This window comes from Manis pentadactyla, chromosome 5 (assembly GCF_030020395.1).
Source record: "Manis pentadactyla isolate mManPen7 chromosome 5, mManPen7.hap1, whole genome shotgun sequence".
Taxonomy (NCBI): Eukaryota; Metazoa; Chordata; class Mammalia; order Pholidota; family Manidae; genus Manis; species Manis pentadactyla.
In genome coordinates, this window is record NC_080023.1 from 66731382 (window position 1) to 66755487 (window position 24106).

Genomic DNA, 24106 nt, shown 5'->3' on the forward strand with positions numbered 1-24106 from the left:
GGGTAGGGGAGAGCCTAGTAAACATAATGTTCTTCATGTAATTGTAGATTAATGATAACAAAATTTTAAAAAATCAAAAAAAAGTAAAAGAGGAAAGTGTATAGTTTTCCAGGCATATTTAAAGAAGGAAGAGCAAACCCAAATGAATAGTCTAACATCACAATTATCAAAATTGGAAAAAGAAAAACAAATGAGGCCTAATGTTAGCAGAAGGAGGGACATAGTAAAGATAAAGATCAGAGAAGAAATAAATAAAATGGGAAGAATAAAACAATAGAAAAAATCAATGAAAGCAAGAGCTGGTTCTTTGAGAAAATAAACAAAATAGATAAGCCTCTAGCCAGATGTATTAAGAGAAAAAGAGGATCAACACACATCAACAGAATCAGAAACGAGGAAAGAAACATCACAACAGACCCCACAGAAAAGTTGATGATAATGTCTTCTTCAATTGGTAGAGAATCACATGATAAATGTATTAAGAAACTGTTAATCATTTCATTAAGTATTATGCATCAATGAGTGATGAAGTTGGTTTAAAAAAATAGGTGGGATAAAAAGAACTTATGCAAGCCTGTGAAGGTGTAAATTTTCATGGACCATCTTTAGTATAGTTCACCTAAAGTGAACTATACTTTGAGAAAACTATGTGAAGTACTAGAATAATTTTGGCCATAAAACTGGAAAATGGACAGCTGTGGGACAGCATGAGTAAAATCACAAATCACCACCATAGAAAGCAACTATACTCAAATCAGACAGCAAAGTTGCCTATTGAGGCAAGACTTGGCATTGGACATGAAGAAAGGTAGAGGAGGGTTGTGAAAGGCAAATAAAATATACCCAGTGCAGTATAAAACATAATTTCAGGTATAGAATCTGTTCTTGTAGCATAAAGCTAGAACATACACACACATACACACATATACACACACACACATACACATGCACACATCACATATTAAAATATTTTATTTTTTGAAATCCATTGCTATATCTGAGGGTTGACTATATTTTTAGTAGCTCTCAGGATCTGCTAGAAACATTGTCTTCTCCTTTGGATTAAGAAGTGTAATGATGTAATGGCTGTTATGAGATACTCTTATTAAACATTCTGGGTCTTTCTGAGGGTACAAATGAACACAAGTCATTTGCTGTCATACCATCCAAGGTAATAAACATTTTTTAAGAAAGATATTTGGCTTCACTTTCTCAATTCTAAGATGCTCGTGATCTTAAATTTTTCCACAGGTATATGACAGCCTGTTTTATCTGCTTGGAATTTAAAACCCACTCAAATTGGGTCACTATTCAAAATTTTCATCTTATTCTACTGTCTAGAATAACAGGTTTCTAAGCTGTAGGTTTAATAATTATTAACATTTTATCCTTTTGGCCTGATCACTGCCAGCTATTTGTCCAACTCTCTCATTTCTTTCAGATATGGATACCTACTTCAGCCTGAATATGACCAGAGGCTTATTAAGCCTTTAAATTTCCAAAGAGAACTCAAAATTAAACCCTCTTTTAAAGTTTTAGAATAGTTTTCATTTTTCCTTCTCAATGATTGCCAGTGGAATTCTTCTCCTTCCTCTTCAGTTACCCAAATAATTTGTGGCTCGGGCAAATGTTTGTTTTCTTTCTCCCCATGCTCTGATCTCCCCATCTCTAAAATTATATACTTTTGCATATATGTATATGGCCTTTTTTAATTGCAGTGTAATTGACACGTAACATTATTTTAGATTCAGATACAATAGACTGATTCAATATTTGTGTACAGCATGAAATGATCTCAATAAGTCTAATTTCCCTATTGCTGTATAAAGTTACATGATACGCAATACAGTATTACTGACTATAGCCACCATGCTGTACATCACATTCCCCATGACTTACTTATTCTATGACTAGAAGTGTCTATCTGTTGAACATCTTCTCCCATTTCACCCACCCTCAAAACCTTCTTTCTTCAAGAAACCACCAGTCTGCTCTCTGTATCTACGAGTTTGGTTTTGTTCTGTTTGTTCATATATTTTGTTTTTTAGATTCCAAATATAAGTGAAATCATATGTCGTTTGTCTTTCTCTGTTGGAACTATATTACCTAACATAATACCCTCAAGGTTCATCCATGTTGTTAACAAATGGTAAGATTTCATTATTTTTTATAGCTGACTAGTTTTCCATTGCATATATATATGCATATACATACATATATACCAAATCTTCTTTATCAATTCATCCACCAGTGGACACTTTGGTTGTTTCCATATCTTTTTAATCTCTATTTCATGCATTTCCAATTTGATCTTTATTATTTCCTTCTTCCACTAACTTTGATTTTTGTTTCTTTTTCTTGCTCCTTTAAGTGTAAAGTTAAGTTGTTTATTTGAGATTTCTTGTTTCTAGAGGTAGGCTTGTATTGCTATTAATGCTGCATCCTGCATATTTTGGTATGGTGTGTTTTCCTTTTCATTTGTTTCAAAGTATTTTTTGATTTCTCCTTTGATTTCTTCATTGGTTCGGTAACATGTTTAATGTTCCCAGTTTTGAAGCAGTGGTCACAGCAAGACTGCTGTCTGTGTTTCAGTCTGCTGTCTATGCAGTGTCATGGGGATGGTAGCCTGCCGAGAACTGTCTCTCCAATTGTTTCAGTTCCTGTGGGACCCAGAAACACAAGCCCCTCTGGCCACCAGAGCCAGACATTAAAGGAATGTTCCCTGTGTGGAGTGCACAGCTTTGGTAGGGCTTGGGGGGAAGTGCCAGGCCAGAACACACCCACCTCCTGGGTTTAGTGGACTGGGGTCATGGGGGAGCACCTGGTTGTAACAAGCCTACTCACTGTTTATTGGGGCAGAGCCATCAAGGAGTTCAAGGGCAGGTCAAGTCCAACTTCCAGGTGTAGGGGTATGGGGCCTCGGAGGGGCACAGGAGCAAGGCAAGCATGCTAGCAAGGTAGAGAGCAAACGTGAGGATAGCTCCCACCAGCACTTCCAACTCCAGAGAGGGCTCCAAGAGACCCACGCCTCACCAACAGATGCTTTAAGAATAGCAAATGAATCTCCTTTAATATGTTCTAAGTGTTTTTCAACCTGGTTCTTTTGCATTGAGTCTTGGGGTGCCCAAGCTTTTTAAGAGCAGAGTCTCAGTTTCCTATGGCCCTTACATTTCCTGGATGTAGGCCCTGTTGGTTTTCAAAGCCAGACATTTTGGGGCTCATATCCCTAGTGTAGGTACCTAGAGTTGGGGTGCCTGATATGAGACTTGAACCTCCTCGCTCCTCAGGGATACTCCATATTTGTGAGACCCCTCCTGCTTGTGAGTCATGGTGCCAGAGGTGTAGTTTTTGGCAAGACTGTATCTCTCCAACCATCTCAATGTAGCCTTTGAAATAAATTGGAATAAACTGCAATCAAATATAAAGAAATTTTTCATAAGAAGTTATTTTTATTATTATAATTCTACTTGGATTATAATTATAAAGGTAATTTACCTTTACTAAAGAAAATACAGAACGTACAGAAAAGTATAAAGGAAATTGAAATCACCCATAATTTTACCACTTGGAGATATTGCTATCATTATTTGGATTTCTTTCCCTTTAGTATTCTCTTATGTGTAGAGGCATATATCAAAATTGATATTAATATAGGTACAAATTAGATATAAATATATAATTCCTAATATAGCTTTTCTTCAAAATTTGAATCATGCTATCATAGAAAATAATTTCAGTTGCTCTAAGAAAGTCTTTTTTAGAATAATTATTTCATTCGCTGTAAGGAAGTCCCTCAAACATATATCTGAGAGATATCTATCAGTCAATTCAGTGAAATCCATTAAATAACCTTGGTTAACTATAACATACACAGTAATGTAACACATAACCATTGGTCTTGAGAAACTTTTATTATTCTCTTTATCTGTGTAGGGATTCATAGAAAAATAGAATTTAAATTAAATTCATACTTGATCAGGAACATAGAGAAGCATTCTCTGAATTGCCCAAGGACATATACACTTGGTAGAATATCACTGTTTATTTGACCTCATAGAGGCAATGGTATTTTAAAATAATTCTCATAATGTATTTGTGTGCTTTAGACTATTTAGAACAACAAACATGAGGTACAGTTAGCTGATTATCTGTAGATATAAAGTAAAGTTTAAGGTTCCCCAGTTTTGAGTGTATTGTTTTTGAAAATGTTATAGTCATTGCTCTCTGCCAAGCACGATGCTAAGTGCTGTCTGGATTAATCCTAGGATCCAGTTGGAGGAATGAACATCTTTGGCCACTAGATCCAAGCAAGGCTCAAAGAATGGTTTAGAGTCAGGCTGGGAACAGCTTCAACTCTTTCTAGAGTCTTGAAGTGCATATTAACCAATCAATGAGTGAGGCCTGCTGCAGTAAAGATATAAAGACACTCACTGCTCTCCACTCCCACCCCTACCCAAGGTCCTGGTAATATTGGCAAGTGGTCGCCTTTTGCTTGGATGCTATAGGGAACCCCTCTTAAAAAGCTCCAAATTGAATAATCTCGTCTTTTTGTTTCATACTCTGGCAAAGGAAATTCCCTTTCCCCTCTCATTTTCCTTGAAGGATTTTTCCTTGGAGGTTAACTTTCCTCACAATTGGTGTGGTAAGATCTGGAGAGACCAATATTAGAGATCAGGACTAGATAAAAGGGACAAAGAAGCTGTTTAGAATGTTTGTTATAGGCCTTAGGTCAGCCTGCTCTGAGAAAATCCGTCTTTGTTGGTTCCCCCTAGTTCAGCCTTACAATGAAAAGCATGCATATATGCATCTTAGTGTAAAGAACTGAACCTTTTGATGTACAGTGAACCTGATTTTGATCTTCAAGGAACCCTGTGATGTGTGTCATAAGCAAACATGAGTATCTTAAGCCTTTGTCACTGGCAATAAAAAGCATGTGCTAAATATGAAGAAAAATAGTATTGCACTTTGGGAGATGAATAAAAAGTGCTTTACCAATATGATAAGTTTTTGTTTGAATACCCAGCTTTATAGTATTTAAAAGTATGTGTTGAATAATGAAATTTTACATGAGAAGAATTATAATAACATGATCCAAATTTTGTAGGTTAAGATAAAACAGTTTTTAAAAGACACAGTACTCCCACTCCCCATACTTTTTATATTAAAGGTCCCCATTTCTTGGGACTGGGAAAAACTAGAAATGCTTAATTAAACAAATAGAATACTCTGTTACAATGCAAATCCATGTATTACTTGACTGCCAGCATTTACTATTTCAATCATTTGATCATTTCAGTCCATCAAGCTAAGGGTCAATATATTTACGTCTGGTCCATTCAGTGAAAAAAAAGGCAGGAAAAGAGAAATTAACCATTAGACCAAACTTATTGGTGAGTTTGCCTATAAACGGAGACTGCCATCTAATTCCTGCTCCTGAACTGAGACTGCAGGGCTGATTTCCATTGTCACTTCTAATCATTACAATGGTTCTTAACCAGAAAACATATCTTTTTAAGAAGGCTAGGATTCTAAAGGCTAGGATGTGCACAGCAGTAAAATTGCAAAGAAAATCTGGAAATATATTTACTCCAAATCTCCTTCACCTAGAATGGTACCAAAAAATTATCAAATCCACCAAAAAAAAAAAGACCCTGCTAGGAAGTTTAAGGGACTCTGTGTCCCATCACCTTGTTGCTGCAGTGGAGAAGCAGCTCTGCTATTTCCCACTCGCTTTTGGTGCACTTTCCCTGTAAAGGGTAAAGGGCTCATCCCTGCAATTTTTCAATTTGAGATTAACTTTTCATTTTAAGATTAACGGACAAACGCAAAGTGTTTTCAAACTGCTCAGAGAGGCTCGAGTGTCTTGTTCATTGATGAATTGCTCAGCTCTTACAAACCTGTCTGCTGTTCTCTCAGTGGTCCACAATAGTAACTAAGTTAGAGAGTATATCATGAACTGTGGTGTTGCAATTGAGACAATTTGCATATGTATATGTTGACAACCTGACTGCACATGGAGGACAAATCCTATGTGTTATATTTACCAGAATTGTGAAAATAGCTGCAAAACACTTCAATAATGTTAATTAAGTCTGTTCATAGGATGTCCCATAGAGTTTAAACTTTAAAAATATTTTTTCTGAGTTCAGGTTTTGGTCTCCATGACTCTTTGTTTAATATTTTGAGAGTATGGATTTAACATGACACACCTACCTACTTAAGTAACAAGGTTTGGAGAGAATTAATGGAGACCTGATCCAAGATACAGAGTTGCTCCTGTGCCAGAGTTTTACTCTTCCGTGCTCTGCTTTGGTAATGTATCTTCTCCTGTAAGTTAGAGTCACCAAAAAGAAAGCATTTCCTTAAGTCCTGCTTCTCATTACATCTCCAGATTAAAATGTATTTGAAAGTAAGTGTGAAAGCCAAATTTCCTCATTGGTATTGGTGTACCATGCCTCAGGTAAGATTGTTAAGGTTGTTCAGTTGGTGTATTTGCTCAAGCAGATTGCAGAGTGTTGACATTATCCTTCAGTGCTAATGCTTATCTCTCATTACTACTTTACTCTAGTGCTTGACCTTTACCAAAAACATAACTCTGGTTTTAATCCAAATATTGGAAATGCATTTAAATATACAAACATTCATGTGTGTGCACACAGATATACATGCATATGCATTCTGCCTTAGTTCCATCTGACTCAAATGCTCAGATGATGAAAGTCACATGCTAACTGACATTGTGCCCCCAGACCTCTGGGAAGTCTCATAGCACAGTAAAGGCTTTGAACTCTGCAAAATACATACACAATTTTCTTTAATTTTTTTCAGTTCTTCCCAGTTTTACAAATGTAAACATCTGGAGTTATGGTTGTAAAATTAAATTCAAATATCTTATCAATTGCCTGTACTTTTTCCACTACTGAGTACTACCAAACAACTATATTTGGTTCAATAGTCATCAAACTTCAACCAGTACCTGGAGTAGTTCTTTTTGCAGAAAAAAGGAATTTAGTATTTTCTAGGAGAATTTATCCAAATTTTGTTACAAGATTTAATTCCCCACTTTAGTACCAGATTAAAATTTGTCATTTCATTATATTTAAAATTTTAATAATAAATTCATAATTAGCTATTCAAAACAGATATGGGAAATGAGTCTATAATTTCCCATTATAATTGTCTAATGAATCCAAAGGAATATGTATCAATGATATATAACTTTAGAGTCCTAGAAAACATTTAAACTGTATATTTCATATGCAATGTATGCCTTGAAGTTGCAATTTTTCATTCTGATAGTTTTTTTCTTTATGCCATGACCTTCTTAAACTTCAAATGGAAAAAGAATTTACTATAACTTTAAAATTCTTATTCACTTTTACAAATTGAAATATTTTGACATTCCCAAACAATAAATAAAATCTGTGATTTTAAAAGGAACAAAAGTTCTATGTAAGATTTACAAAACAGTATGGTTTAAACTCTATTAAGTTTCAGGAACAGGCTTGCAACAATAACAAGGTTTCTCTTAAAGACCACATTAGTCAAATAATTGAATTTTTGAAAACCATAAATATAATACAAACAACCCATTAATAACTATGCTTTCAATAACAATTGCTTAATAACAATTGCTTAAATTAATTCATGCTTTAAAAGGTCACAGATTTATATTTACATTTAACTTTAGTATATAAGGAAAAGACTCAGAAAAACTAAATATACACTTGATCATAAAAAGCCTTCATAGCCTAGTGGTGAGAGGGGAAAAAGATGGCAGTGTGAGAAGTAAGGCAGAAACCTCCTCCCAAAATCACATAAAACACAAAAATACAGCAAATACAACTAATCCTGAAAAAAGCAACTCAAATACTGCAGAACAGACTGCTTACATCTGGGGAAAGAGAAGACCTCACAGAAAAAGGTGAAGTAGCAAAGCTGCGATCTGACAGGACCCAAGCCCTCTGCCTACCCAAGCCCACAGGCAAGAGGAAGAGAAACAGAGCAGGGAGGGAGTAGAAACCCAGGACTGGTGAACACCCAGCCCTGGATATCTGCTGAGGGAACAGGAACTCACATTACATGATGCTCTGGAGATTAGTGGATTTGAAAGCATTAGTGAGAAAGCAAAAACAAGCAGAAAACTAGAAGAAACTGAAATTCCAACCACTTGTGGTGAACAGGTATACACAACCGGCCCTCCTGAGACAAAAGAAAGGTGGGCAGTTTGAAAGACTTCCCAGCAGTGAGAGGGGTGCTAAAGGGGCAAAGATAACACAGAGCTTCCTGCTTAGGAGAAAGAGCAAGTGTACAAAATTGTCCCAACACACTCAGCCCAGCAAGTTGGGAACTCTCAGGAGCTTCAGACATTCCATCCCTCTGGCTGAAAACATAGCCCTGAGGTCCACCACTGTGGTATGATGCAGCTTGCTGCTCCTTCCTCCTGGCAGACACTGGTTCTGCACACCTGCTGCCCCCACCATGAAGCCAAGCAAGCCAGAGGGTGGCCGTGCCTACAGCACCTACAGGACATAGCACAGAGACCCCTCCCTGTGTGCTCAGCCTACTGAACCTGGCAGCAGAGGCAGGCCTTACAGTCAGGAAGGCAGAAAAGAGATCTTTCCTCCCAGCAGGTGCAGGTTCCACTCACCTGTGACCCATGCCATTGCTGCAGATGCTCCACAGCTCCAGAGAGTAGAGATTCTGAGCAGTACAGGGTGCCTTTGCACAAATCTATTATCCCATAAGAAACAATAAAAAAAAAAAAGAAAAAAAAAGGAAAAGAAAGAAGAAACAGGGGAATTTGGTCTAAACACACATACAAGAAAAAAACACCAGAAAGATGACTTAATGAAACTGAAATCACCAATCTTCCTCATAAAGATTGCAAAAGTAAAAGTCATAAACATGCTCACAGAGCTACAGAAAAATATTCAAGATCTTAGGAAGGACTTCAACATAAAGATAGAAATTTTGAAAAATACAGTATCTGAAATGAAACATAAAATGAAGGAATTTAAAAGAGATTAGAAGAGATAGAGGAGACAGTAAATGAAATAGAAATTAGAGAACAGGAAAACTAGCTGAGGCACAGGGAGAAAAAAGGATCTCTAGGAATGAAAGAATAATAAAAGAGCTGTGTGACCAATCCAAAAAGAGAAACATTTGCATATTATGGGTACCAGAAGAAGAAAGAAAAAAAAGGATAGAAAGTCTCCTTAAGGAAATAATTGCTGAAAAAAATCCCCAATCTGGGGGAGGAAATAGTCTCTCAGGCCATGGAAGTGCAGACATTACCCAACACAAGGAACCCTAGGAAGACACCAACTAGACATAAAATAATTAAAATGGCAAAGATCAAGGATGAGGAAAGAGTATTGAAAGCAGCCAGAGAGAGAAAAATGATCATTTAAAAAGGAAAGCCCATCAGGCTATCAACAGATTTTTCAGCAGAAACTGTACAGGCCAGAAGGGAGTGGCATGATATATTTAATGCAATGAAACAGAAGGGCCTCCAACCAAGAATACTCTACCCAGCAATATTATCATTTAAATTTGAAGCAGGAATTAAGCAATTTCCAGATAAGCAAAAGTTGAGGGAATTTGCCACCCTCAAACTGTCTCTACAGTGTATTTTAAAAGAACTGCCCTAGATGGAAGTGCTTCTAATTCTAAATAGCTGTCACCAGAGAAAATACAACCACAGTAGTGGAAGTAGACTAATTAATTACTAATCAAATGCAAAATTAAATCAACTACCCACAAAGTTAGTCGAGGGCTACACAAAGACTACAGAATATGACACTGAAAATATAAAGAGTAGAGGAGGAAGAAGATGAAAGCAGGGGGGTTGGGGGGGAAGAACCTTTAGATTGTGTTTAAAATAGCATAATAAGCCAGTTAAGACAGACTGTTAGATAGTAAGGAAGCTGCCCTTTAACCTTTGGAAACCACAAATCTAAAGCCTAAAAGGCAATAACTACATAGCTTTCAATAATCACCCTAAATATAAATGTACTGAATGCACCAATCAAAAGACATAGAGTTGCAGAATGAATTTTTTTAAAAAGACCCATCTATATGCTGCTTATAAGAGACTCACTTCAAACCCAAAGACATATACAGACTAAAAGTGAAGGGATGGAAAAAGATATTTCATGCAAATAGTAAGGAGAAAAAAGCCGGAGTAGCAGTACTTGTATCAGACAAAATAGATTTCAAAACAAAGAAAGTAACAAGAGACAAAGAAGGATATTACATAATGATAAAGGGGTCAGTCCAACAAGAGGATATAACCATTATAAATATCTATGCACCAAACACAGGAGCACTTAAACATGTGAAACAAATACTAACAAAATTAAAGGGAAAACAGAATGCAATGCATTCATTTTAGGAGACTTCAATACACCACTCACACCAAAAGACAGATCAACTAGACAGAAAAAATGTAAGTAGATGGAGATACTGTACAATACATTAGAACAGATGTACCTAACAGATGTCTACAGAACACTCACCCAAAAGTAGTAGGATACACATTCTTCTCAAGTGCACATGGAATGTTTTCCAGAATAGGTCACATACTAAGCCACAAAAAGAGCCTTAGTAAATTCAGAAAGACTGAAATTGTACCAACCAGCTTCTCAGACCACAAAGGTTTGAAACTATAAATAAATTATTCAAAGAAAACAAATAATCCCACAAACAAATGGAAGCTTAACAACATGCTCCTAAATAATTAATGGATCAATGACCAAATAAACACAGAGATCAAGTAATATATGAAGACAAATTAAAACAACAACTCAACAGCCCAAAACGTATGGGATACAGCAAAGGCAGTTCTAAAAGGAAAGTATATAACAATACAGGCTTGCCTCAAGAAAGAATAGCAATCCTAAATGAACAGTCTAAACTCACAACTAATGAAACTAGAAAAAGAAGAACAAATGAGGCCCAAAGTCAGTAGAAGGAGGGACATAATAAAGATCAGAGCAGAAATAAATAAAATTAAGAGTAATAATACAGTAGGAAGAATCAATGAAACCAGGAGCTGGTTCTTTGAGAAAATAAACAAAATAGATAAACCCTTAGTGAGACTTATCAGGAAAAAAAAGAGAGTGTATACACATAAACAGAATCAGAAATGAGAAAGGAAAAATCACTACAGATACCACGGAAATACAAATAATTATTGGAGAAGACTATGAAAAATCATATGCTAACAAATTGAATAACCTACAAAAAATGGACAACTTCTAGAAAAATACAACCTTCCAAGACAGACCCAGAAAGAAACAGAAAATCTGAACAGACCAATTACCAGCAATGAAATTGAATTGGTAATCAAAACCTATCTAAGAACCAAACTCCTGGACCAGATGGCTTCACTGCTGAATTTTATCAAACATTTAGTGAAGACCTAATACCTTTTCTCCTAAAGTTTCCCAAAGAGTAGAACAGGAGGGAATACTTCCAAACTCATTCTATGAGGCCAACATCACTCTAATACCAAAAACAGGCAAAGACCCCTCAAAAAGAGAAATTACAGACCAATATCCCTGATGAACATAGATGCAAAAATACTCAACAAAATATTACCAAACCGATTACCAAACCAAATTCAAAATTAAATCAAAAAGATTGTCCATCATGATGAAGTGAGATTTATTCTAGGGATGCGAGGATGGTACAATATTTGAAAACCCATCAACATCATACATCACATTAACAAAAAGGGACAAAAACCATATGATCGTATCAATAGATGCTGAAAAAGCATTTGACAAAATTCAACATCCATTCATGATAAAAACTCTCGACAAAATGGGTATAGAGGGCAAATAACTCAACATAATGAAGGCCATATACAACAAACCCACAGCGAACATCATTCTTAACAGTGAAAAGACAAAAGCTTTTCCTCTAAGATTGAGAACAAGACAAGGATACCCACTCTCACTTTTATTCAACATAGTACTGGAAGTCCTAGCCATGGCAATCAGACAACACAAAATAAAAGGCACCCAGATAAGGAAGAAGTTAAACTGTCACTGTTTGCAGATGACATGATATTGTACATAGAAAACCCTAAAGAATCCACAAAAGAACTACTAGAACTAATAACTGAATTCAGCAAAATGGCAGGATACAAAATTAATACACCAAAATCAGTTGCATTCCTACATACTAATAATGAACTAGCAGAAAGAGAAATAAGGAAAACAACTCCATTGAAAATTGCGTTGAAAGAAATAAAATACCTAGGAATAAACCTAACCAAGGAGGTGAAGACCTACACACTGAAATCTACAAGACATTCATGAGAGAAATTAAAGAAGACATCAATAAGTGGAAATACATCCGGTGCTCATGGATTAATATTGTCAGAATGGCCATCCTGCCTAAAGCAATCTTCAAATTCAGTGCAATACCAATCAAAATACTGACAGCATTTTTAAACTAGAACAAATAGTTCTAAAATTCATATGGAACCACAAAAGACCCAAAATAGCCTAAGCAAGCCTGAGAAAGAAGAATAAAGCTTTGGAGACTATGCTCCCATAATAAAGCTTATTATGCTATTTTAAACACAATCTAAAGAATAAAGCTTTGGAGACTAAGTTACGGAGCATAGTACAAGCTCTACTACAAAACCACAGTAATCAAAAGAACTTGGTACTGGCACAAGAATAGATCAATGGAACAGAATAAAGAACCCATATATAAACCCATGCATATATGGTCAATTAATATACAATAGAGGAGCCATGGATATACAATGGGGAAATGACAGCCTCTTTAACAAATGTTGTGTGCCAAACCGGATAGCTACATGTAAGAGAATGAAATGATTATTCTCTAACTTCATACACGAAAGTATACTCAAAATGGATCAAAGACGTAATGTTAGTCATGAAACCATAAAACTCATTGAAGAAAATTTAGGCAAAAATCTCTTGAATATAAATATGAGCAACTTTTTCCTGAACACATCTCCTTGGGCAAGGGAAACAAAAGGAAAAATGGGACTACATCAAACTAAAAAGCCTTTCTGTACAGCAAAGGACACCATCAGTAGAACAAAAAGGCATCCTACAGTATGGGAGATTATATTTGTAAATGACTTATCTGATAAGGGGTTAACATCCAAAATATATAAAGAACTCACATGCCACAACATCCAAAAACAAATAACCCAATTAAAAATTGGGCCGAGGATCTGAACAGACACTTCTCCAAAGAAGAAATTCAAATAGCCAACAGGCACATGAAAAATGCTCCTCATCACTAATCATCAGGGAAATGCAAATTAAAACCACAATGACATGGCACCTCACATCAGTTAGGATGGCCAACATGCAAAAGACAAGAAATAACAACTGCTGGTGAAGATATAGAGAAGGGGAACCGTCCTACACTGTTGATAGGAATGTAAATTAGTTCAACCATTGTGGAAAGCAATATGGAAGTTCCTCAAAAAATTAAAAATAGAAATACCATTTGACCCAGTAATTCCAATCCTAGGAATTTACCTAGAGAAAACATGATCCTTGATTCAAAAAGACATATGCACCCCTACATATCGCAGCACTGTTTACAATAGCCAAGACATGGAAGCAACCTAAGTGTCCATCAGTAGATGAATGTATAAAGAAGAGGTGGTACATATACACAATGGAATATTATTCAGCCATAAAAGTAAACAAATCCTACCGTTTACAACAACATGGATGGAGCTAGATGGTACTGTGCTCAGTGAAATAAGCCAGGTGGAGAAAGACAAGTACCAAATGATTTCACTCATCTGTGGAGTATAACAAAGCAAAACTGAAGGAACAAAACAGCAGCAGACTCACAGACTCCAAGAAGGGACTAGCAGTTACCAAAGGCGATGGAGGGAGAAGGGGATTAAAGGGCATTTTAATTAGCACACATATTATAGGTCGGTCACAGGGAAGGCGGTAAAGCACGGAGAAGACAAGTAATGACTCTATAGCACCTTACTACACTGATGGACAGCAATTGCAATGGGGTGAGGAGGGATTTGATGATATGGGTGAATGCTGAAACCACAATGCTCCTCATCTGAAACCTTCATCAGATTGTATATCAGTGATACTTTAATTTTTTTAATAAAAGTTTTTTTAGCCTAGTGGATCAGCACACCAATATTTACATCTTAACTTTACCTCTGAATAGACAGTTTATTTTTTTAAATCATTAACTTCACTAAAACAGGTTATCATTGGCCACTCTAAAAGTAGAATAGTCTGAGTTCCCTGCAAGATTTGTGCCATCCTCTCTAGTTCTCAAGATAGATCATTGGAAATGCTACCAAATTTTAAAAAGCAATTTGAATAATTTAATACATGTTCAGTAACCCTTTATCTTATTAAATGTTTCCTAATCTTTAGCTTTCAATTTCTTGACTTATTCCAAGATTAGTATTTTATTCTTAAAATAAGTATTTATATTTAAATTATTTAAGGATTTGCAGGTGAGCACTTCAAAGTATTTTAATAAAACATAAGTTGTCCATTTCTATGATTCTGTCTCTGAACTGTTTTATTGTTTCAAAGTTTTTGCTTGTTTTTTTAAGCCATCTCATGTAACTTTTCTTGTAACCATTCTTTTTTCTAACCTGCCTCATCTTTTTCATTCATACATTCCTCCCATTCTATTCTGCCAAATTCATATTCAAAGACATTATTCTTACATAAATGCAAATAAGTTTATAAAAAATTTCACAGTAAATATACAAGTGGTTATGTTGATTAAAAGCAAAAGGAAATCAAATATGTTTCAGGTAAATTTTATTACTAACACAGAGTTTTGGTAGATTTGGAACCAAGTATCTATTCCAAATTGCAGTTTTTGTTTTTGTTGTTACCACCAATTTGTCTGTATACCAAAATGAAATTTAAATTTAGTGCATTCATCATCCAACTTGATGTCAGACTTAGGTTGTGAGGAAAAAACCTGGCTATGATAAGATTCTGGTCAATTCTACAAATCTCATAACGATTTTCATGTCCTACTAAAGTATATCACACCTACCTGTAAAGCTGTACCACATATCAGAGAAAGGATATCAAAATTGCTTCTGTCGGGATCAGCAAAATGCCATAAGAAGTATGTCTTCAAAAGGAAACTGTTTTACAAAAATGGAAGAGGTAATTGTTTTGCCTTCAAGAAACCTGTGTCCATTTACTGGATTATTTTTCATACCATGCAAAAATTGTTTAGTCTTTGACATTGTAACAAACTTAGAACTCTATTTCAAAAACAGAATTTGTCTGCAGTTGCTCAAAGAAAAAATGTATATTTTACCTTTCTTTATTTGAGGAATGCTGACGTCATGGCAATAAGTCACATTGTTTAATAGCTTCTTTTTTGAGAGGGTATTAAGCATCTGATGCCCTAAATGAAATGTTTGATTGACTGAGAAGAGTGAGTATTCTATGGGCCTTTCAATTAATGTCAGATAAACCACAAATAATAGTTAAATGTTAGTGCCCTAATAGAGAGCTAGGTGCAGTGAAAATGCAAAAGATATTTAAGATACAGTTCCTCTTCTCTGAGTCCACCAGCAAAATTAACATTTAACCTACAGTTAGAGAAAATACTTAGGCATCAAATTACCCTCAGACCCCTGCTTTCCCACAGGGTACAACAGGACAGGTGAGGGGCTTATGGGCATGGTGAGTGTGAAAGCTGCATCCTTAGGCCCATATGGCCTAAGACAGACCCAGGAGAACATGATGTCAAGTCTTTCAGATTCAAGATTGAGCGTCAATTGAAAGAGCTAATTGGTGCAGCTGAACAACAGTGTCAAAAGTCCTTGGAGGCAATAGGCATGGCCACCCCTGGAACACTGCCTCCCTCATTGCCTGGGGCCTGCAGAGGGCATGGGGTGCTACAGACCTGAGCAGGGCTTCAATCCCTGCACAGATGGGTGAGAGCTGACACACCTGGTAGCCTGAACACTTCCTGTGTCTGATGTAAGTGAAAATCACTCAAAATCAAACTTCAGCCCCATTCCAGGAGCACAGTCTCTCATGATTCCACAAAAGAAATGCTGTGACAGCCAGTGGGAGCAATCCACTTGCCAGACTGGGAATAAAGGCCCAGCTAGAGGGTCCAGGAAGACTCTGTAGGCATGAGTCCTGGAGCTCCGTGAGTCTTCTGGTAGACCTGACAAGGAGTCAGGAGTAAAGGATCAGAGAGTAACCTGAAGGGGAACAACAGAGACCAGGGGTAACATATTCTTGGTGCAGCTGATTCTCCCCCATATAGCACTGCCTTCCAGTCTGTCCCCATCATTAACTACTATTGTAAGGGTACTTAGACTTCTTTTAGAAAGGTACTCCAAAGCATGGGGCCCCCTTTGATGTAAGCCCTGCTTCCCTGGGCCTAAGAGCCATACTCTCAGAAGGGCTGGAACTTGCCTTGGAAGGATAGCGAGGCTCCAGATAGGAAGAAAGAAGGGCTGACTGACACTAAGTGAAAGGAAAGCTGGGGAGGCAGCAAGAGGAAGGTCCCAAAAGAGAAAGAAGAAAATAAACATATTAATGTGAGAAGCAGGGAAGCGACTAGCCAGCCACTAGAAGGGAGGTGCGGAATTGTGGTGGGTGCTTCAGAACAGCTCATTGGCTGGTGTGCACCATGGTGAGGAGGTGCTGTGACAGGCAGCTTCCTGATTTTGACAGAGGCTGAGTGGTTCTGAAGCCCAGTTATAGGAGGGGTTTCCTCATTTGGCATGCAGTTTTCTTTTATTCCTTTCATCAGTTTACTTTTGAGATACATGCATGATTAAAACTTCCTAATTTTAAAGTGTATAATTCATGACTTTCAGCAAATGTATATTGTCATGCAAATACCACCACAATCAAGATACAGAATATTTTCATCATCTACTAAAATACACCATTTACCCCTTTGTAGTCAATCCCTAACTTCACTCTGGCCCCACTGATCTGTTTTTTGGTACTACCATATGGCTTTTTCTCAAATTTCATAAAAATGGAATTAAACAGCAAGTTGTCTCTGGGAATGGCTTCTTTCATTTAGACTAATGCTTTTGAGATTCATCCATGCTATTGTATGTATTAGTTTATTTCTTTCTATTGCTTAATAGTGTTCCATTATATAGAGATGCCACAATCTATTTATTCACCAGTTGGTGGGCATTTGAGTTCTTCCCAGTTTGTGGCTAAGCTGAGTAAAATGGCTATGAATATACACAAGTTTTGTGTGGACATAACTTTTCATTTTTTTTCAGGCAGATACCTACCAGAGGGATTGTTGGATACAATAAGCTCATGTTTAACATTATAAGAAGCTGCCAAACTGTTTTCCAAAGATATCCTAACACTTTACACTCCCACCAGTATTCTATGAGTTCTCTTTGCTACACATCCTTGCCAACATTGTTGTTTTAGGTCTTTTTAATTTTAGCTATTATCATATGTTACATGTAGTGTCAGGTTTCTTAAGTTTAGCACTATAGACATCTGGGACCAGGTAATTTTTTGTTCTGTTCACTGTAGATGTTTAGAAGCATACCTGTTCTCTACCCACCTGATGCCAGTAGCAATCCTCCAGTTGTAACAGCTAAAACTGTCTCCAGATATTGTCAAAACTCACCTGGGGGCAAATACTCTCTTCCCTGTTGAGAATAAATAATGTCATGGTATATCATTGTGGATTTAATTTATATTTCTCTAATGATGAGTAGCAGTAAGCATCTTTGCAGAGACATACATATGGGTCTTTCAAGTTATCTATTTCCTCAGTTGAGCTTTGACAGTTTGTGTCTTTCAAGGAATTGTCAGTCTCATCTAGGTTGTCAAATAAATTAACTTAAAGTTGTTCTAATATTCCTTCATTACTCTTTTTACTGTTTGTAGGATATGTCTTCTTTTTTCTTTTTTCTTTGGACATACTGCAACCTTATCAATTTTATTGATCATGTCAAGGAACAAACTTTTTTATTTCATAGAATATTTTGTTCTGTCCCCAATTTTATTGATTTATACTTTCTATTATTTCCTCTTTTTCCTTTAGGTAATTGATTTGAGACCTTTTTTTTCTTTTTTGATATGAGCACTTATTGCTATAATGTTTCTCTAAGCACTGCTTTAACACAACCCTACAAATTTGTGTACATTTCTTTTCATTTTCATTTATGTCAAGTATTTTCTATATGCTTTTGTGATTTTTGCTTTAACCCATGGGTTATTTAAAGATTTTTGGAAGCAGCTCTGAATTGTCATTTCTTATAAGTGCCTTCATGTCACCTTCATTTTTGAAAGATATACTCATCTGAGTATAGGATTCTAAGTTGGTAGAGATTTTTAAAGTACCTAAAAGATGTCACTCCATTTTTTTTCTAGCTAACGTAGCTTCTGGTGAGATATTGTCTATAATTATTACCCCTTAATCTGCACATAATGTATCATTTTCTCTGGTTTTTAAGATTTTTGTTTTGTCACTGATTTCCACAATTTGGTGTAGTTTTCACAATTTTGGGTACATTGGTGTTTAGGGTTTTTTTTATTTTTTAAATGTTTGTTCTATTAAAGGTTCATTGAACTTCTTATGGACTGAGTTTGTAGTTTTCATTAAATTTGGAAAATTTTAAGCCTTTGTTTCTGAAAATACTTTTTTCTGAATCTCCTCCTTACCACCTCTCTGGGTCCTTCCTCTCTCTTCTGTCCTAGGACTCCAGTTACACATAGGTAAGCTCACTGAACTTCTGTTATTTTCTGTTTTATAGTTTCTATTGCCATAGTTTCAAGTTTACTGACTTTTTTCCTCTCTGCAATGTCTAGTCTGCTCTTAACACCCCTTCAAATGTACTTTTATTTCAGATACTGTATTTTTCCTCTCTAAAATTTCTTTGGGTTATATGCATATCTTCCATGTTCTCTTCTTACTGTGTACATTTTTTAGCATATTTATAAGATATGTACTAGCTGTTTTACAGTTGTCCACCAGTCCCATCATCTTCATCACTGCTATTTTCCTTAGTTGATATTTTCTTTTGGTTATGGGTCGTTTGTTCCCACCTCTTTGTGTGTGTTAGTACATCGATTAGATACTGGGCTTTGTGGTTTTTATATTTTTGGGTAGTGGATATTTTTGTATTATTTGTCTTGAAATGTAATTGAGTTATTTAGAATCAGTAGAATCTTTCTGACACATGTTTTTAAGTAACGTTTGTTCAGATCCAAGGCAGCCTTGAATCGAGGTCTGGGTTGTTCCAGTGACTCTTCGTAATTACCCATGTATTATGAAGTCTCTGCATTCTGGTTGAGGGGAACATGAACTACTTCTAATCCTGTGTGAGTTCTGGGAGCTCTTCCTTTGATATTTTATATGAATTCCTTATTTCTTCAATTTAGCCAGAACAAGTTCCAGAAAATTCTAAGTGAAAGGAAAATAATGGTTCCTTGGATTATATAAGTAGGAGAATATAAATTATAAGAGGCATTGAAAGTCAAACTGACTAGCCAGGTTGCAGCTTAATTCAAGAGTAAAGATGGAACTATTATTGATTTCTTGAGAGGACAAATGATACAATACAAGGAAATAAAACCTGAGGTAAAGTGATATCTTCCATGTATTCAAGAAAAGAATGTCTAGCAATAGGAAGACCAGTTAAGATTGACTAAATAACCCAGGTATCACCTAATAGTGATAAGCATAGAGAAATAAGAAGAGAGAAAATGGTTAACATGAGCAACATTTGTAAGAAAGGAATTATTTGAAAGGAAAGGTGTGGTTGCAAGCTGGTTAGAGTGATATTAGGAATGGAAAAGGAAGAATCAAAGACGACTCCAAGATTACTATCCAGATGATACTAAAATAAATGAGCAAGGAAAAATAGCTTTAAAGGGGAGATGAGTAAGTTTTGGACTTGTATTTTATGATGAAGGGGATACATCCAAGTAACAATGTCCTGGAGTCTGTTGAAAGATAACGTACTGTTTCACAGATAATAGATCTGGGCAGTAGGCCTAAGTTTGGACAAAAAAAAAAGAGATTGTCAAACATGGAATAGTTTAGCTGCTTTTCAAATGTATTTTCCTGTTCAAAATTCTATCCTCCTGTCAATCTTACTCTAGTAAAATAAAAACTGATAATATTTTCTCTGTTTAAGATTTTGAATGCCTTTCGGTTTCTAGATTTGAAAAGGAATTGGAAATATCATAATAATGCAAGGGAAGCTATTATTTGTGTAATTACTTGCACAAATATTGGAAGCCTGGCATAAAATGTTGTGTTTGAGGGAACTCCAGTCTGTATTCTTTACCAGATTTTGGCTAACCATCAGATAAACAAGCCTCCAAATTGTTCAGTTAGTCACCACTAGCAATTGCCAGGCTAATACTTTCATTTCCTTTCCGTGGCACATTTCCCAAAGAATCTGAGCCTCTTGTCATTTGAGGAAAGATTTCATATAGCAAAAATAATCTAAAAACCCAATCAATCTTTATTTTGCTCATTTCATGATACAACTTCCAGGATACATCATATAATTGTCTATTCTCTACAATTTCCTAGAGTAAGTAACCCAATCACCTTTGCTACTCTGAATTAATCATTAGACAAAAACATAAATTATAACATTCTAGGGGACTTTAGAAATCATCTACTCCAGGTGCTTTATTGAGTTGATGTAGAAATTGTTGGTTAAAAAGGTATAGTTCAAATGAATGGCACACTTAGAACTGGAATTAAATTTCATGATATTCTGTTCAGTAATATATGCTGCTCCTTTGCAAACATTTTTTAAAAGCCTTTTAAGATAGGAAGATGCCAGTCAAGCATTTCTCAATTTATTCACCTTAGATGTCACTATCTTACATTGTCCTAGTTTTCTGCTACAATCATAAAGCAGCTGGGCAATGCTGGGTTATTTCCAGTTGGCCTAAACTGATTCAGTGATTTCACAAGACATCTAAAACAAGCATTTTGCTTATACCTCTTTTGTTACTACATGTCTTGACTCTGATTATGAGATAAATTTCTGGTTTCCATGGCTATGAATAACAAAGAGAATTTTCTCCCAACTTTAAAATAGTGGGAAAAGCTAACAAATAATAGATTCTTATTTATGACTAATCATATCTAGCTTATCCTTGTAGGCCCCAATTTACAAATGATTTATATTTCAGAAGTTTGCAAACTGGCTATTAGGAAAATTTATTGTATTGTCCCAACAATGTTATATATTGCAGTTAGGTAGATTCCAGGATACTATTAATTTTACAGAGTGTGTGTATGTGTGTAAACTTTTAATGGCAAACTAACTCTTCTTTATTTATGACACTGGTTTTATGTAAAAAATGTTTTACCAAGTTCTAATATTTGTTGCTAATAATGTATTTTCCCCACCCAATTGGTAGAAAGGACGCTACTCTACCCAGCCACAGGCTGCACATCGCAGCTCCTAAAGAGGAAGAGTGCTGAGAGGCGGGGAGGAATGGCTTGGGGAGCCTTGCGGTTCTCACAGTTTGGTGTTTGGGTTGCTTCAGTGGCAGCGGCTGAAACACGGAGGCTCTAATGGGCTCAGGGAAGTGGTTCCTAAGGATGTACTGTTTATAGGATTCATCTGTAAGGAAGCCAAGTGAAAATAAAAGATCTGTAGGTGGTAGCTGGGGTGTCTGGCAGCATCCAGAGCCCCTCTTTCAATCAGAAGTAAAGGAAGAGCCCCTCAGAACTCATGTGCAATGATTGGTATTAGGTTGTATGGGTGAAAGCCAGGGACCATCTGTAGTTTCCACAGTTTGGCACTGAACCCAAAACCCTGAGGTTCTGAATTTATTTTCTTCTTATTATTTCACTAAATGCACATTCAGTTCTGAATATTATTCCTAAAGCATGCTACAAGTTGAGCAAATTACAAAACAGAATATTCCTAGTTAGATGGTTTCCAGATTCCACAATTCAGGTTATAATCCAATATATTTTATCAGTATTTTAACCTCCATATGTTTTAATGACCATGTTGAATTACCATGCAACCTTCTAATTTGGCTTATTGTACAAATGTGGTACATGAAGTTCAAGAATTTAGCCCCCGGTCACAATCATGTCCAAAGCAGAAAAACAGTCATCTGCAGTTCTCAGCACATTATAACTCAAGTAGGTAGAATTTTCTATTATGGTTTCAGGCTATTGCAATGTTTTCCATTTCCATTTTCAACTATGAGTATGAGATCCTCAGGTAAAGTTGAATTATCCATTACTTAAACTTGAGCAGTTCTTTCATTTTCCAAACTACACAAACTACCCAAGAAACTGTTTTCCTACTTAGTCCATGACTCACAAATTCAATGTTTGGATCAGTTTATTAGTAGGCAGACACCATTTTCTATTGTTTTTGTCCAAATTTATCTGGTTCACATAGAACCAGGATATTGAGGTCATTCCAGGAAAATTCATTGTGTCTATTAATTGCAGGCCAATGTGGATACTACTACTACAAAGACAACCATTCAGAGAGAATCAAAGGAAGCTACAAATTTCTTACATGAACCCAACTCTCTCAGGCGTCAAAAGCTATCTGCCTACCTCACATTATTTGCATAGGCTGAGTTTTGATGTGCCTCCCCAGTATATCTAGGCTTAGGATGCTCCATCCAACTCTACAATATAAGTCACAAACATAACTTCTTAGAAAACTGTGTGACCTATTTTTTTTTAACTTTTAGCAAAAATTTATACTTGCAAAAACTCCTTTATACAAAATATTACTTTTGTATGATGCATTTCTTATCCACACCTCCACCCCAGGATCTTTTACTTCTACCCTCATATGTCCCCTTTCAAATTTATGGGGTAAGACAAATAATCCTCGTCAGAATTCCTTCCTGACAAATAGTTCATAATGAGGACTGGTCAGTGTCCATGAGATGAATATGGAACTAGACTACTCGCTTCTCAGTATACCTGTGACTCAGCTTGTCTTCCCTCCATTGAATACATGCTGGATCCTGCTGGAGATGGGAGCATTTCCTAACTAAACCAAATTCAACTGAAGCTGATCAAAGCGTTGGGAGCTGAATCATATAGGATTCAAGCCAGATTGTAATGTCAGTGTATCCAGCCTGCTTCTTTGTACTATAGAAGGAGTAAGATTCTTGACTCAAGTCTTCACACCATATCCTTAGGTTGTGAAAGGATCTATCACATGGACGCCCTCTTATCCGCTTATTCTAGCTTCTTCTCCTATTTTCCCTTCCTATAATGCATCTTCCTTTTAGCAACTTTCCATTTGATGTCCCTGAACCAGGCTGTCCTAAGACAAGTGACCTTTTCCTATAAAACAACGATGCCTTAGCCTCATTTTTGTTGCTTACTAATAATGTACAAACCTCCTCTGAATGTTCATGACTTCTTTCTGTAGCAGGAAGGAGTGAGCTCAGATCTCAGTTTCTACTAACTTCAAGGGCTCCATTAGGTTGCCCAGATTGATTCCCATGTGTGTGTGCATGGGAGGGGTTTTTTCCAGGCACGACACCAAGCAATCCTCGAACACAGCAGGGTGTCTAAGAACTCAACTTAGTTCTGACATCTTCCCAGACAGCACCAGCTTCCCTGGATCAAGGGTCTGTCCTACAAGACTGCCCTCTACCCCCAACTCCAGGTGCCACCGACAAGCCTCAGGCTGTTGTTATCTGTGCTTCTGACCATCTCCCCTGCCCAGGTCTGGGAGCTGGGAACTGAGGGTTCCTGCCCTCTATTGACATGGTTGGTTCTCCTGGCAACCAGCTCCTACCCTGGATGGGGGTCAAAATCCTCCTCATTAAGGTAATAAGACACCCACTTGACCTTTAAGGCTCTGAAGCATTTTCAGGAACTATGTGGATGAAGACCAAATATTTCTTATAACTCATTTTATCACAAGAGTGCCTGTGGGGATTTGGGAAAGGAATGGTTGAGATGTGGTTAAGGTAAGGATAAGGACTTCCATTCTAGACTGTGACTGATTTTCTAAATGCAACTGAAATTAAATCCAATTTACCAATAAAATATTTTTCACTAATAAAGGTTACTCAAATAAGTCCTTATGAAAAAGATTTCCATCTAC

The 24106-nt window shown here is 36.4% G+C and overlaps 1 protein-coding gene across 3 annotated transcripts in view; it reads left to right on the plus strand.

The window, feature by feature from the left end:
• CFAP299 (cilia and flagella associated protein 299) overlaps positions 1 to 24106 on the plus strand; it is a 601382-nt gene that overhangs the window by 519508 nt on the left and 57768 nt on the right. Inside the window, exon 5 of one of the 3 annotated variants that reach the window (XM_057502367.1) lies at positions 17288 to 17968. The exons of the other annotated variants lie outside the window; for them this stretch is intronic. Within the exon in view, the coding sequence (XP_057358350.1) occupies positions 17288 to 17447 (160 nt within the window). The 3' untranslated portion in view covers positions 17448 to 17968. Of the gene's footprint in view, positions 1 to 17287; positions 17969 to 24106 lie in introns of those variants that run through there. 3 annotated transcript variants of the gene reach the window in all.